Source organism: Corvus kubaryi, unplaced genomic scaffold, assembly GCF_017639235.1.
Source record: "Corvus kubaryi isolate FWS band 111438036 unplaced genomic scaffold, C.kubaryi_AGA036_p1.0 37260, whole genome shotgun sequence".
NCBI classification, from domain to species: Eukaryota; Metazoa; Chordata; class Aves; order Passeriformes; family Corvidae; genus Corvus; species Corvus kubaryi.
The window spans coordinates 6,121,775-6,136,326 of record NW_024581077.1 but is presented as its reverse complement, the minus strand read 5'-3'; the positions used below and the strand labels follow the sequence as shown (position 1 = coordinate 6,136,326).

The 14,552-nt window shown below is 39.8% G+C and overlaps 1 protein-coding gene across 12 annotated transcripts in view; it reads right to left on the bottom strand.

Annotated features, from left to right (window-relative positions):
• TENM4 (teneurin transmembrane protein 4) overlaps positions 1-14,552 on the bottom strand; it is a 928,417-nt gene that overhangs the window by 135,505 nt on the left and 778,360 nt on the right. For all 12 annotated transcript variants that reach the window (XM_042024146.1, XM_042024143.1, XM_042024148.1 and 9 more), the window contains 2 exons: positions 13,991-14,185; positions 9,607-9,807 (listed from right to left, as the gene is read on the bottom strand). In XM_042024146.1, coding sequence (XP_041880080.1) covers positions 9,607-9,807; positions 13,991-14,185 — 396 coding nt within the window. The remainder of the gene's footprint in view (positions 1-9,606; positions 9,808-13,990; positions 14,186-14,552) is intronic.

Here is a 14,552-nt window from a genome sequence, read left to right as displayed (position 1 = left end):
ATGCCTACACTGGGCAATGCATATCCTGCGTTAAGAGAGTGACCCTAACCAGGACACCTGAGTTGGCCTGAATGCTGATTCTTGCCAGCTCTGCAGAAGGAGGACTGAGTACACATCTTCAATACACGTGCAGAAGGGGTAACTCTGCAACTCTGCACTTGCAGGAAAGACTGGGTATGCACAAAGGAGGTATAAAACACATTAGAACAGAAGAGGAGAAAGTTTTCACTCTAAGTGGTTGAGCCGCTATCTAGGAGAAGGGTTGGTGGAAATCCCTAATAAAAGAAAGGACCCATCTCTGGCCCTCAACTAGACACAAAATATTAACTCAACTTCAGCTTTTCCCCTAATTTTTCTCCTGGTATTTAGTTCTTTGCTGGCATAAACAGCTTTGTGTCTAAATGAAAGGCTTCTGTAAATCCCCTTCTAGGTGTCATTTTTCTCTGGAGATGCAAATCAGGAAGCAGGGTGCCTCTGAGATGCCTAATTTGGAGATGAATACATAGTCCACAGAGTAGCTCCTGACCTGGTGCTGAGCAGATCCAGGAGATGTGTCCATAACTGCCCCAGAACCCACCCCCATCTCCAAAATGAGTAATGAAGGAGTCTCTGGTATAGTGATATACTTAAACTGATGTATGTCTGTCCTCCAAGACTGAACCTCTGACTCTATAAGCATACAGGATTGAGCACAATGGGATTCTTGGGAATTCTTGCCAGGAACAGTAACAGTGAGAACAGGAGCACAATGTACACAGTTAGCTGCACAATGTACACTGGTACAGCTGGGATGTCTTTAAAAAAAACCAACTCACTTCTAAGTGCAATTACAGCTCACTTCATATTTGCATAAAGATCTTCCAGTTCTGGTCTGGAAAGCTTTAACTTTGTGAGATAATATTCCATTAAATTGGTTTGGTGCTTTTTATCAGCTTCTAGTGTCTGCAGTATTTATACTGTATTTTCATCCTTGCCTTAAATGCTAGGGACTGACCATCACATTGTGCCTAAAACATCTCCTCTATGGTTGTGATTTACTTTTGTTCTCATGTCAATCTTCCATTTATTTATTATTATGAACTCTATTTTAAACTGTCTCTTGTTGTTGAATAGCAGGACATGAAATGCCAGGTATTGTCAGGCTTCACTCCTGGAGCTGAGATTTGTTGAACAAAAATAAATATCCCAAAGTGCAGGATTATATTTTTCTCTTTGATCCTTAATTGAATCTCTATGCTTTCTGGGATGTGTGTTAGAGCTTCCCAGAAAAGAAACAATTCCTAATGTATTAAATGAAGCTCCTAAGAAGAATTCTTCTCTGGGCTAATTTTAATTTCTTCTCTGTGTCCATAAGGAAGAGATAATTTGACAGCAGAAAAGTGTTTTGTTCATGCTTAAAAAGAACAGATTTCTTTTCCAATTCTGCATATTTTGGTTTTTTTTTTAAAATAAATTCAACAGATCATTTACAAATGTGTGTGCTGAAGTGATCACAAACTAGATTTGCTTGGGATACCCTTACTCAGAGCTCAGTCCCAATATGGTTTCGTTTTTCTTCAGACAACATTTTGCCAGAGAACTTAGAAATTTTGTTGTTATTGATCTTCTTCAAAAGGAGACACAGAACATGTATGAAACATGCAGGGCTGACATATCCAGAAGTTAGATGTCTGTCTAGGCACACAAATGGGATGCAGCAGTAGCTGTTCCAGAAGGTTTTTCTCTGCTGTGCTGTCCATATGCCTCAACACTGATCTGGAAGGATCACCTTTACTGAAAAGCAGCAGAGCTCCCTCCAAAGCACTTTCAAACTTTTGTCTGTCAAGATCATTAGAAAAAGCTCATTAGTGCAACTTGTGATGATAGTTTTTAGAGTATGAACCTCTTGTCATTTGGAAGGGGGCAGAGAGAATTTACTAATTCCAATGCATCCACTTCAGACAGCTTATTAAATCATGGATTTCTCACCTTCAGTAGACACCAATCCACTATATGACAATCGTTGCTCTTATATTGTCTTCTTGCTTACTTTTGATGTTATTCTGTTTTACTGACTCACAGACTATTTTCCTTATTATCTAACCTTGGACATTCTAACTTGGAATGAAACACGGAATCATAGAATGGTTTGGGTTGGAAGGGGCATTAAAGACCACGTCATTCCAGCCCCCTTGCCATGGGAAGGACACCTTCCAACAGAACAGGCTGCTCAAAGCTCCATGCAACCTGGCCTTGAACACCTTCGGAGATGAGGCACCCACAGCTTTTCTGGGCAAGCTAGTTCAGTGTCTCAAATATGATTTGATGAAGCTGAAAACATCCAATAAACCTTTGCAGGAACTCTGATTGTGATGAGCTCCAACTGGGTTGGAGTGTAAGGTCACAGTCACGGGAGCTATCCACCAAGAGCAGCACGGAACTGACTGAACAGCATGGAATTGCCGGAATGCCAGTGGAGAAGCTGTGACATGGAACCTACAACCATGCTGAACCACATGAGTGAGGACAGTCTTTATCCAGCATAATCAAGGTAGGTCATGGCAGAGACTGACTGCACACAAGTATCCACCCTGCTGATATTGCAGCAGTATCCTGGTTAAAAGTAGGAATAGTCAGCAGCAGAGGTCTAGATTCAAAAATTAAGAGGCTCCTCATTTCAAAGGCAAAGTCAGAGAAAAAGCAAAAATTTGATCATCTGAGACTTTGTGATACAAATGTTAAGTTCTCAGTGATTCAAGAAAACATGCTAATTGCTCAGTCATCCTCAAAACATGGTATTTTAACAGTAGCCTGTTTTAAACACGGAATTTAACGCCTTGTGGTGGTGTGAAATTTTTCGAACTAGCCACATTAACATGAACCCCACTGACTCCAGTACAACACTGCTGTTTTCAGTCAGAAAAGTCCACAACACAAAGCATAATTGATCCAAACAAAAAGAACTTTTGAGCTCATGGTGTGACTGCTCAGGTCACATTTGGAGATAGGGAAAAACGCTGAACTAAAACTGGCATGCTGGGAATTTGCCCTAATCATTGTAGTAAACAAATAGGGGATGGAATAGTCTTCCCACTGCCCTTTTTAGGGGTACATAAATTTTCACTAATTACTGCTGGTATGAGAGAGAAGCTTTGCTCATCACAGAATGCCTAAGGTCAGTGAGAACCAGGGACTGCTTGTTACACGACTGGACACACACTATTCTCAGCCTGAGACATGACCTAATCAGACCAAATGCTTTGTGATCTAATGGTCAGAGATAGACTGATTATATCATTGCTTCCACTGGTTTTGGCCAAGTCTGAAATGACAGCTAGAACACAAGTTTTCAGTTCCTTCAATCTTCCCTTCATCATTGTGTCTGACCAAGACTGCATGGACTGCTGCAGAGAAGTGGTTAGAAGTAAGGTCCTAAACATATCCCAGAGCTGACAGAAGTTTGATGCATCTCTGGTTGGCTAGGGAAATGTCCTAAAACAATTTCCCAGCTATCAGATTTGAAGTAGGAATACACAGTTGAAAGCTAAGTTGTATTTTCTATCTTAGTGGGATAGAAAATCCCCTCCCTTTATTATGTCCTTTTTATCTGCTGAGCACAAAGATACTTGGACTTTTGAAGAATTGGACTCCCCACAAAAATAACTACAGCCCATTTCAGCTATTATCTTTTTTTCCACCACATCAGGGTCTCCTTATACACATTTTTAATAAACAAAAGGAAAGGGAGTAAAAGGATATTCAAATGAAAGCCTCCCTGAATACTTCTATTTCAAAGGTTTGGGCAGATTTTAGTCTTTTATTGCATTTTTAATAAAAAGCTTAGAAGACTTTAAAAGCTAAGTTCATCTTGGCAATGGGTAGGCTAAAATCTGTACTCATGAACACAACATAAAAAATTCATGTTTTTCACAATGATAGTTCCTATTAACACTGTTGATTCTCTAGATTCACTAATTTCTTCACAATCCACAAAGCAGATATCTGCCAGGCAGAGCCTGTGAGAGCCTTGTGTAGTGGCACTGGGCTGCACACACTTTGCCCTCAGAGAGAGAAGTTACTTCTCTCCACACAAAATGGAGAAGATCACAAGTTCAGAAACCAGCATGTTATGCTTCTGCAAGGCGGAGGATGAAATTCCTGCTGGTACAAAACATTTCCTGACCTTCAATGACCATTAAAGGACCAAATTAAGGCCTTCAGGGATGAGTCTGCAATTTAGGTATTGAGCCAGAACTGATTTTGATGGTATCTTCTGAAGACCAGCTTCGACGACACTGTGCTACCAAAATTTCAGTTGCCCCAGACTAATGTTTCTCACAACTCTGCCAGAGCAGTGAGATGAACAAGTTACAAGCTGAAGGAAGAACATTCAAGGCAGCCTTTGACTACATAGCTATGCCCAACAACTTTTTCTTAAGTGACTAAGATGTTTATCAATTTTAGGAGTTGCATCCTGAGGTTTAGTTCTCTTGTTCTTCCTCATGTGTTTTAAATCTAAGAAAAAGACAAATCAGCAACTTCTTAGGCATTAAAAGGGGTCCTGGTCTGCAACATGGTACAAGCCTGTACACGAGAGCTGATGTTATATCCATCTTTTATAGAGACATTTTTATCCCTGAAGAAAATGACTGTTTAAAGAAAGAATTATATGAACATTTTCTAAGGATGGATTTTTATCTTGGTGGCCTTGGGCATGATATGAATTTAACACGAGATTTTGTTTTCAAAAGTTGACACCAGTAAGCCCAAGGAAGTAAAATTTTATCACACATGTTGTGTTAACCCTGGTGCTGTTTGACCAATGGCATTGTCTGGTAAGATATGGGAGAATCGTTTCTGTGAGCCCATACGTGTGTCTGTGTGCAATAGTCTCCTGCACAACTCCTGGTGAAAAAAAGTCATTGCAATGTAAAGGTGCATTTCCTTCAGCTTAACTCTTTAAAAGTTCATTCTTCATGGTCTCTTTATCTCTTAACTGGAATAGAGAAAAGATGCCTGTTCCAATGAACTGTACAATTTTGTGGTGAGGAACTCTGTTGGGTGCTACCTGAAAGACTGTCAGCATTGTTAATTTATACAACTAAATTGATACTACAAAATTCAGTCATTACCATTAACTGATACAGGGTCTTAAATCTAATCACTGTTTGTGAATAGCCTTCAACTGATCCATACTCCTGCAAAGTAAACAGGAGCTTTTCCACTGACTTCAGTTCACTGTACAATAATTTATAAGAATATGGCTTCCCTGTAACCAGAGACATGGACACACACACACACACCATGCTAGTCTTATTTTAAATCCAACTTCTCAACCTACTGAAAGTAAAGTCATGGAAGGTGGGTAAATACCCGGTCTTCTGCTAGCCCTGTGGCTACCCACACTATTTCCCCACTGTGCTTGGAGTCCAAGTTTATCTAGGCATACCTGTCATATATAGTTCTCCACAACACTGTAGCAAAGCTTGATAATCTGTCCTTGCTTAAGGTGAATTTTAAACGCCTAAGTATCTTTGTGATTGTAGACCTTCATAACAAAGTTTGTCAATAAGTCACTGGGAAGCAGCATTTCATTCCTGCCACAGTGGGGAAAAAGGGGGCAGGTATAAAGTCAAATGCCATATCCTTAGAAAACCATGTTAGAAGCAGAAGTGAGGAGAGGAGCTGTAATAGGACCAAAGTACTAGATTTCATGAGATATGGTCATGCAAGCTCAGCCTCAGTCTCTGGCCAGGCACATTCTCTCAGTCTTTTCAAAATGTGATGTAAAGTATCATAACTTCTTACTTCTTTACTGAGTCCCAGCTTCCAGTTTCTAACTCTTAGTATTAAATGTACAGCCCATGATTTTATGTCTCCACTGGCAATTTAGGACTACCACATACAAAGTGCTATTCCTATTACTGCTCTTCTCCAGTGTATTTTTAAGGGTTTGAAGTACTGCCTGGATGTCAACCGTGCATAAAGCGAGTCATTTCGAATGAGTGATGGAGAAGGAATCCTTATCTGCATGCAGGTCAATCTACAACCACTGTCAACTGCCCAGAAAAAGCTACCACACTTAGGACACAGAGAACATAATTTCCACCGCTGCTTTGTATATTCTACTTTCCAATGATTCAAATGAATACAGTGCAAGTGAAGATGTCAACTACCAAAGACAACAGTGTGAAAATCACTGATTTAAATTTGAGGAGAGTGAAGGACAACACCAGATAATTCATTTAATAATGATTTTGCATCCAAGCTTAATACTGTTTTGATGGGCCTGGGATTATACTGATGCATCAGTGGGATCCCTCTGGTAAATGGTGCACTCCTCCAATGCAGATGACATGAATCACCTATTCATAGTGTCAGCATATAGTCAGCAAATGTCTTATGGTATGTGGTGTGCTGCCTCTTGATTAGCCAGAAATAGTTGGTCCAGTTTAAGTAGGTCAGGAGTGAGACTATATCACGTAGTAAGCTCTGTTTGACACTGCAGCACAGGCCGTTTCCTCCTTCCCACTACACTCACACAATAAAAGGTTAAGAGAGCTGCACCATAATGGCTTCGTTAGTTGACAGGTAGAGCTCATTAAGAGGTGAAGGGAGATAGCTCCCCAAAAGCCTGCGATACAGAGGAGCTGTGATAGCAGATTGGAAGAATGGGGGCAGGATCAGTGGCTCCTTAATTACCTTTCTTGTACCAAGCATTGCCTTGGACTTTTTAGCTGAACTGAGTTATAAAGGACTTTTCTATATTTGTTTGTGCAACAGTACTAAGATGCAAAAGGGAAATGATTTAATTATTCCACGGAGAAATCAAAATACCACTTTTATTGCTCAATACAAATTATCTCTGGAATTATTTCTGTACCTTTCTCTAAGGTGCTCTTTTTACTATTTGGGAATCAGCCAAAAATCCAGTGTATATTGAGGGAAAAGTGATCCTACAAAACTGTCCCTTGCACGAAAGGGTGAAATATGTTTGAGAAGCATTTTCCCTGAGTGACAATTATGAGGTAGTATAGCAGCAGCCCTATCTCAACATATACTGGCAGTGGGCAGACACAGAAAGCAAAAAAACCCCAAAACGTGTAATTACTTCTTCCGACAATGCAGTTCAGAATGGGAATCTCTCAAAAGAGATTGAATTGCGCAGCTTGTCTATGAAGGCTAAGTGGAACGAAGAAAGATAATACAAAGAGGAAACAGAAATCTCTGTAATACCATTGTTTTGTGAAAAGTAAGGGTTTTATCCAGTAATCTCTGTTGTCTAGATTACCACAAAAGGCAGGTAAAATCTACCTACTTAGCTGAAAGATGCAGTCTAAAGTTCAGAGGCTCTAGTTTTATTTTCTACATATGACAATCCACAGATTTCACCTACTGCTTCCATACTGCCTGATAACCTTCTAAATAAATACAGCATACAGCACTGCAGACAGGTACTGTTCTTGACTTCAAGGTGGTAAGAGGTGGAAAATCCACTGTGCCTCCTCATATTCTGGGTTTTCAGATAATTATGCTGTTTCCAGGGTATGCCTCTCCATGTGGTTTATGAAAGGGGCTGTCCTTGGCACAAACCCACGTGGGCACAGTTCTATAGATTTCACAGCCCCTACTGCTTTGCTGAGCTGAGGGTGATTTCTGCAACTACTTAGTTCTTTCCCTTAGTAATTCTTCTGTTCTTTTTGGTCCTGTTTTATAGGAAAATAAAATCCGTCGCCTTTAGTCCCTTCTACAGAACCCCCACCCCAGCAGGCTGGGCAGTGTGTTATTACATGCAATAACACGCCTGCTCACTCTATTTTAATGATGCAAGAAGAGTACCACATATCCTGTGAGTAAATCTGTCTTTCAAATCAAGTCATCAATTCAGTGGAAAGGCCTGGGTTAGAAATGGAAGTTTACAAATCACCTTAGCTGCGATTTTAGCTGTGAGGCACAATAACCCGAATGTTACAAGCAGCTCAGTGAGGAAAAAGGTCTTGGAATGATGCTCAAGTTTGTCTCAAATAACTTCATGCTGCCAAAGAAAGTTTGTACTAGACGGATTTATAAAAGCAGTATAAGGAAAGCTTATAAATCATCTCTATGTGACCCTGCAAGTTAACAAAGGGAAAGTGAATTCTCTTTGCACATAGAAATAAACATTTTTCCAAATCCATCCCTGCAATCCCCAAACCTCCATACAAACACAGAATAATGACTCAATTATGAACTATGCCACAGAACCACTACAAATACATGACTACCTTTCCCCTTATGGTGGTTTTAAAAATAAACCCAGAGAGAACGGAACTGAAGATGTTAATGCGGGGGAAGGAAAAGCCTGGGACCAAACTTACCTTCCCTTCAATGCATGACAGCTTCCCTACTACATCTGCAAAAGTTTTGATCAACCTAGTTTCAGCCCCAGGCAAGCAGAGTAGACTTCCTCTTCTGCTTATTCCTCAATCCAGTCAACTTTACTTCATGACAAGCTTCTAACATCCAGCCTAAATGATGATTGTCAAAAAGGTGCTCTTTTTATGTTCTTAGACCAGTTTACTCAGTTTGCCTCATCCTTGGAAATTATTCTCTTAAAATACTTGCTAATGGTTAACCTTATTTTCTTTACTCATGACAGCAAGTCCTCAGGGAAATGTTTACATAATTTTTCTACTATATCCACTCTCCTAATAGCTTTTTTTTTTGGGTTGCTTTGCTGAAAATTCCTTTCATTTCACTGCCTATACTGAGCTGCCCTGGATTTTTGGCCTAGTTCCACTCCAGTTGTGCAAAGTATAGAAACTGTTATTCCTGGGGTCTCTTTTTTGTGAGCACACAATACAGGACAAAAGCTCAAGGACTGATATTCCATAGGTTCTGACTATTTAAGGTATTCCACTATTTTTCAGTGTGGCCTCTAAGAGCTAATTGCATTTGGAAGAAAAGGTTTCTGAATACTTTTTCTTTAGCCTTCAATTCACATACCTGATGCAGATTTTGAGCAAGTTGCTTATTCAGAGGGGGAATGCAGGAAGGTCGCTGTTCCAAACACCTACACAAAACTGCCTGTAAAAATGTGTCTTCTTGGTAGCTGCTTATACTAATAAATACTTTTACTCAGTAAACCTATTTTTCAGTTGGTAGAGGACAGTCTTTTAATATGAACCTCATGAGGCACTCATCGTCCTCTAGCTGAGCCTAGAAAGCACAAGCTTTGAATTCAGAAGGGAAAGGAGATCTGACAGATTACCAAATCTTTCTTCTTGTTTACAGTCACCTAAAGATTATTTAGTCATCTCCTAAAAATCAAAACAGACCCTTTAGTGGCTACTGGGGTTTATCAAGAACTATCACCAGAACAAGAAGTTATATGTAGACTATCAATTACATTTACAGCCATATAATGAACAACAGCAAGCCTAGATGGCTTTAATGGGGTTATTTATGATATTACTCTATGCTCAGCAATGGAAGCAGAATTATTTATGTAACTGAACTCTGGAATTTCTGCTTCCAGTCATGCCCCAGGTGTGCTTCACAGGAACACATCTCTAGCACTTTTTCTGCAGATCTGAGTATTTCACAAAGCTTAACGAAAGACCAACAGTAAGTCAGCGCTGACGTTACCGATTGAGCAGTCGTGGCCAGTCCAGTTGGGATCGCAGCTACAGAGTCCAGTATCCGGGAGGAAGGTCCCATGGCCGGAGCACTGATCCAGACACGTGGCTCTTGGGGTCTCACAATTTGTTCCTCCCCAGCCAACCGAACAGTGACATTCTCCTCGTACGCACACGCCTCGTCCCGAGCAGGTAGGATCCATGCAGTCCACTACGTGTGAGAAGGAAGAGGAAGCAGACAGGGAAAGCAAATGGGAATTTCAGGAAAAAAGCTATCAGACTGCCATCAAAACAAACGTATTTATACAGTATCTCAAGGTTTCAACCAAAAAGCCCTGCTGTGAACAAAACAGATGCTTCGTGCAAAAATTCAGTGCCCCTAAAAGGCAGTGAGACCTAAAATACCTACATGAAAAGCAGAGAAAAATCTAGTGATGAAATCCATTCTTTTATGCAGGTCTGCACTAATAAGTGATCCTTCTGGTAAGAAAAGGCTAATATCAATTAAGAATAGAATAAGAATAGTATTCTCTCGTACACAGTGTGTCTTCATTTATTCTATTAGAATAACCTAAATTACTATTATTAATGAATTCAAAGCCGAGCCCTAGTTTTCTGAGATAGAATTTTGCATAGAGATTCAGCAGAATCTGACATTCTTATTCAGCAAAATACATGCTTAAATTGAAGAATGTGCTTAAATCTATACAGGTTTCATGGAGACTTAACAGAAATTTCCCATTGAAATATATCCAGAGACAGTTTTTCTGGAGTAAGGATTAAAACAAAATAATTTTTTTTATAATGGTGTTCTTCTGGTTTTATTTTTGGTCAATTAATACTCTTTTTTAAATGTCTGAGGTTTACTTTCCCCCCCAAAGAGTCACTTCCCTAATGAGATCAGAGACCATTCAGTTAGTGGTGTAGCAATAAACACCAAAAGACCAAATGTACTCCCTGCCTGATTCCTGAGTTATGTGTTTTGTAGGCAACTGTCAGCTGCTCTGCCCACAGGGGAATTTCACCCAGCAATCGAAAAATAAGAAATGCACCAGACACCCTTCCAGAAAAACCTACTGGAGGAGTCGATCATCTATTTATAGATAAAAGCTGATAGGACAGCCTAGAGAAATTCTTCCCATCTTTTGAAACGGTGTGTGACAGTTCCCTGGGGATTGGTGACAAGTGTCAGTCTGGCTAAGCAGCACAGGAAAAGCTGTCCAGCTCCTGGCTCTGATACAGCAGAGCAGAACATGGCCACCGCACACATGGCAGGTTTGTGGTTCAGTTTTTAGCCCTATAAAAGCTAATAAGAATTCCACTGACCTGTTTAAGATCCAGAAACCTTAAAAGGAAGCACAACAGCTGCTCTGATAATTCCCTGGATTCTCAAACCCTTCTCATTCTGACAAGCAATGGCTCAGTTATTACTATCCCAAGGCATGAGAGAGAATTTTCATTTTTGTTTGATTCCTGGAGCTCTGCTCATAGCTGGAACAATCCTCAAAAATTTTAAGAGGCTGGAAAGGATGAGTCCATAAATCTCCTTCACTGTTAGTGAGCTGGGAGCGAGGGTGCCAATTTTAGCATGAGACCCTTGAAGCCCTGGCCCTGTTCTTTCTCAGCAGTAATAAGTATGAAAAGGACTAAGGGATAGAGTAGCAGCCTCGTCCGTTCTCAGCAGATGGTTTGAACATAGAGAACAAAGATCACAGGCTAACTGACAAGAGGCTACCTCCAGGCAATTAATCATCCCCTCTGAAGGTCAATTGGGAAAAAGGTGAGTTTTACAGGGGCCTCCATCACAGGAGGCGGACAATCTGCTATCTCAGCTCTAACACAGATGATTATAGGAGGGGAATGTGCATGTCAGAACCCCCCATTTATCATAATCCCAAGGCCATTTTTCATGTTGAAATGAGCCCTTTCAGAAAATGTCACACACAATGGCTACTTTAATCTCAGCCTCACTAGCTGTATCTCTTTAGGCTTTCTGCACCATCAGAAGGGCCCTGGGACAGGATTACAGGCTTCTGCTTTCTTCTTAATCAATTGCTTAGTGGATTTGGAGTACAATGGTATATTTTTAGGGAGTTCTGCTTGACCAATTTAGCTGCTCAGCTCTGGGAGAAGCAGAGATGGGGAGCTGGGCAAGAGGGCAGAGCTGACAAAATCTAGTATACCTGGAAAAGAAAAAAAAAAAAAGCATATGTCTGTGTTGTTCGTTGGAAAATGTCCCAAATGGTCAAATTCTTGGTTGGAAAATGCCCTCTTTATAGTTCAGCCTTCTGCAGAATCTTTGCCAGGGAGATAAATCATGCAGCAAGTAAGGTTAGTGCCTCTTCTACACTTTTCCCCAATATGCTTCATGCTTCATTGGTCACACAAGTTATTAGGCTTATTCGGTGCCCAAAGAGTAACTTCTCATTTTTCATTGCTTAAATTTGCTCCCCTCCCTGTAATGTCTCGCTGGCTTATGCCACAGGCCTTATAAAATATGGGCCAATAAACTAAGGAAGGAGAAAAGAAAAACTCGCGTAGGATTGTTGGCTGATGTTTTATAAACATTGCTGAACTTCTATGGGGGAAAAAGAAAAGACAGAAGAAACCCTGGAATGAAAACCCATTACAAACATGGATCAAGAAGGGAAGCTACGAGAACTGAGAAATAATAAAAAGTAATCAATACCAGATGGCCCTTCTTAGAAGAGAAATTAAAGAGTAAAAGGAATTTAAAAAATAGTATAAATCAACTTTTTTACTAGATCTAAATATATATATATATGTCCTCAAGATTTCCCACATGGCATATTTCTGAGTTACTTACCCCCTCACAACACAATAAAAATTATGCCTTGAATATCAAAAACATGCATGCTTGGAAAAATACTAAACAGCCCATATGAAAAAGCGTGTTCTCTTTGTTCTTCCTCCTTTTTCAAGTTTTGACCTAGTGGGACTGACACTGTCCCCTGCTACAGTGATAAAATAAAATAACTGAGTAGTGCCTGGCTTTTCTGCTTTAAATGTGACCCGGGAAAAAATGGTTCCTGTTAGAAAAAGGGCAAATCTCACTCTGATTTACACACATTAAACACTTCTTGCTGGAGGCAAAATCAAGATATTTTCATTTCTGTTTATCCAGTAAAGATATGATCTAGCAAATAGGAGGTCTACAGAGATGCTTGAAAGATACTTCAGTAGTCACAGTCTTCGGGTTTTGCATGCCCCACAGCTTCATTGAATTGTGCTTTAAGCCAAAATGAAGCTTTCTCAAGAGATGGCTTATTGTTATAAGAGCTGATACTGTCTTCATCTCTAACGTTTACTGGCACTGAAGCCATGCTACATCAGAGATGTCCCACTCCAATACATTTAACACGTCAAAAAAATTGCTAGATTAGATACCATTTGAATGTCTGAAGCCAATTCAGCTATTTTCATTGTCTATAAAATAAAGCCATTTCAGATAAATCTTTATCCTGCATACATGAAGACAACCACAAATTAATTCAAGCCATTGTCATTCTTAAATGTATCAAATGATGTCTTTCATTTATCAGGTGGTGAAGGGGTCTTACATATGTACTTGTAGAAGCATAACTTAAGAATGATTATTGATCAGGTCACAAGCATAGAATTTTGAGGACAGTTTTCAAAAGTGTTGAACAATAATGCACTTTTGGATATACTTTTGTCACTCTCTCAATGATTTATACACTTAGAAATCTGTCCACTTTTTCATTTAGCTGTAAGAAGCAGTCACAAACTCAGGAAGATAAAGATTTATGTTGGCAGGTGAGCTCCTACACAAAAAGATTAAAGGTAAGTATTAAAAGGAGCTGTAAATCTAAATGTAAATGAAAAATATTTGGGGGCTAGTGTGAGAAAAAAGCTATGGAAGAGCATTGAAATAATATCTGATTTTGAAGTAGAATTTAATTCAAGTCCTGAGCATTTCTAAGCTTTTAAAGCTGACAAGGATCAGGGACTTTCTCTCACACGCCACCATTTTGTGGATGTAAGCAACTGAAATTGCTTGGCATAGCACAGCAGAGAAGAAAGCACTGTAAAAGTAATTATATGTTTAGATGTGTAAATGGAAACGATGCTTTAATAAGAACATTTGAACATATGATTAGCTGTTCTGGTCTTTCAACTAGATTGTTCTATCTGAGGCATTTGATGGCTTTTCATCCAATTACTGAACAAATATGATAGCTAACGATGAGTTATGACAACATATCATTTTTATGTTGTATCCATCTATTGTATCTCTAAGGTGCCTATTACTGTTCTGTTTAAGTGCCAGTCTGATCCTGAATTGCCTCCATCCACACAATTACAGAACAACAATCAAAGCAAAAGGCTAATTGAATGCATCTTGCAAATACCTTCTTCACAGCTCTCGCCTTTGTATCCTGGGTTGCAGATACAGGTGCCCATGATGCATGTGCCGTGGTTATTGCAGGAGACATCAATGCACTGGTTGGTTGGGACATCACACTCTGCTCCCTTCCAGCCACTATGGCACAAGCACCTTCCTTTCATGTACTGCCCATTCCCACTGCACAGCACCGGGCAGGACGCTATGAAGAGACAACAAAAGTCACATTAAAACAAATGGAAAATCACTTCAAAAAGGAGCACAAGAGCCCAGCATGTAATTTACATTCTTCATACACAGTCTTCACTGGGGTATGTTGCTGTTTGTTTTGCCAAAACCAAATCTTTTATATGGATGACACCCAGCTGTTAACTCTATTATCCTATGAGTGTTTAAAACAAACAGTGCCCTTAAGTTAGGCTCTCTTCTTACTTTGTGTGTCTGATACCTTTTTCGCTAACTAAACTCGTAATTTTCTTGTATTCTGATTTTTCAATGTACTGATGTCTTCTTTCAGCAGCATCACTGACCTTAGATTGCATATCACTCTCCCTTGACCTGCTGCCAGA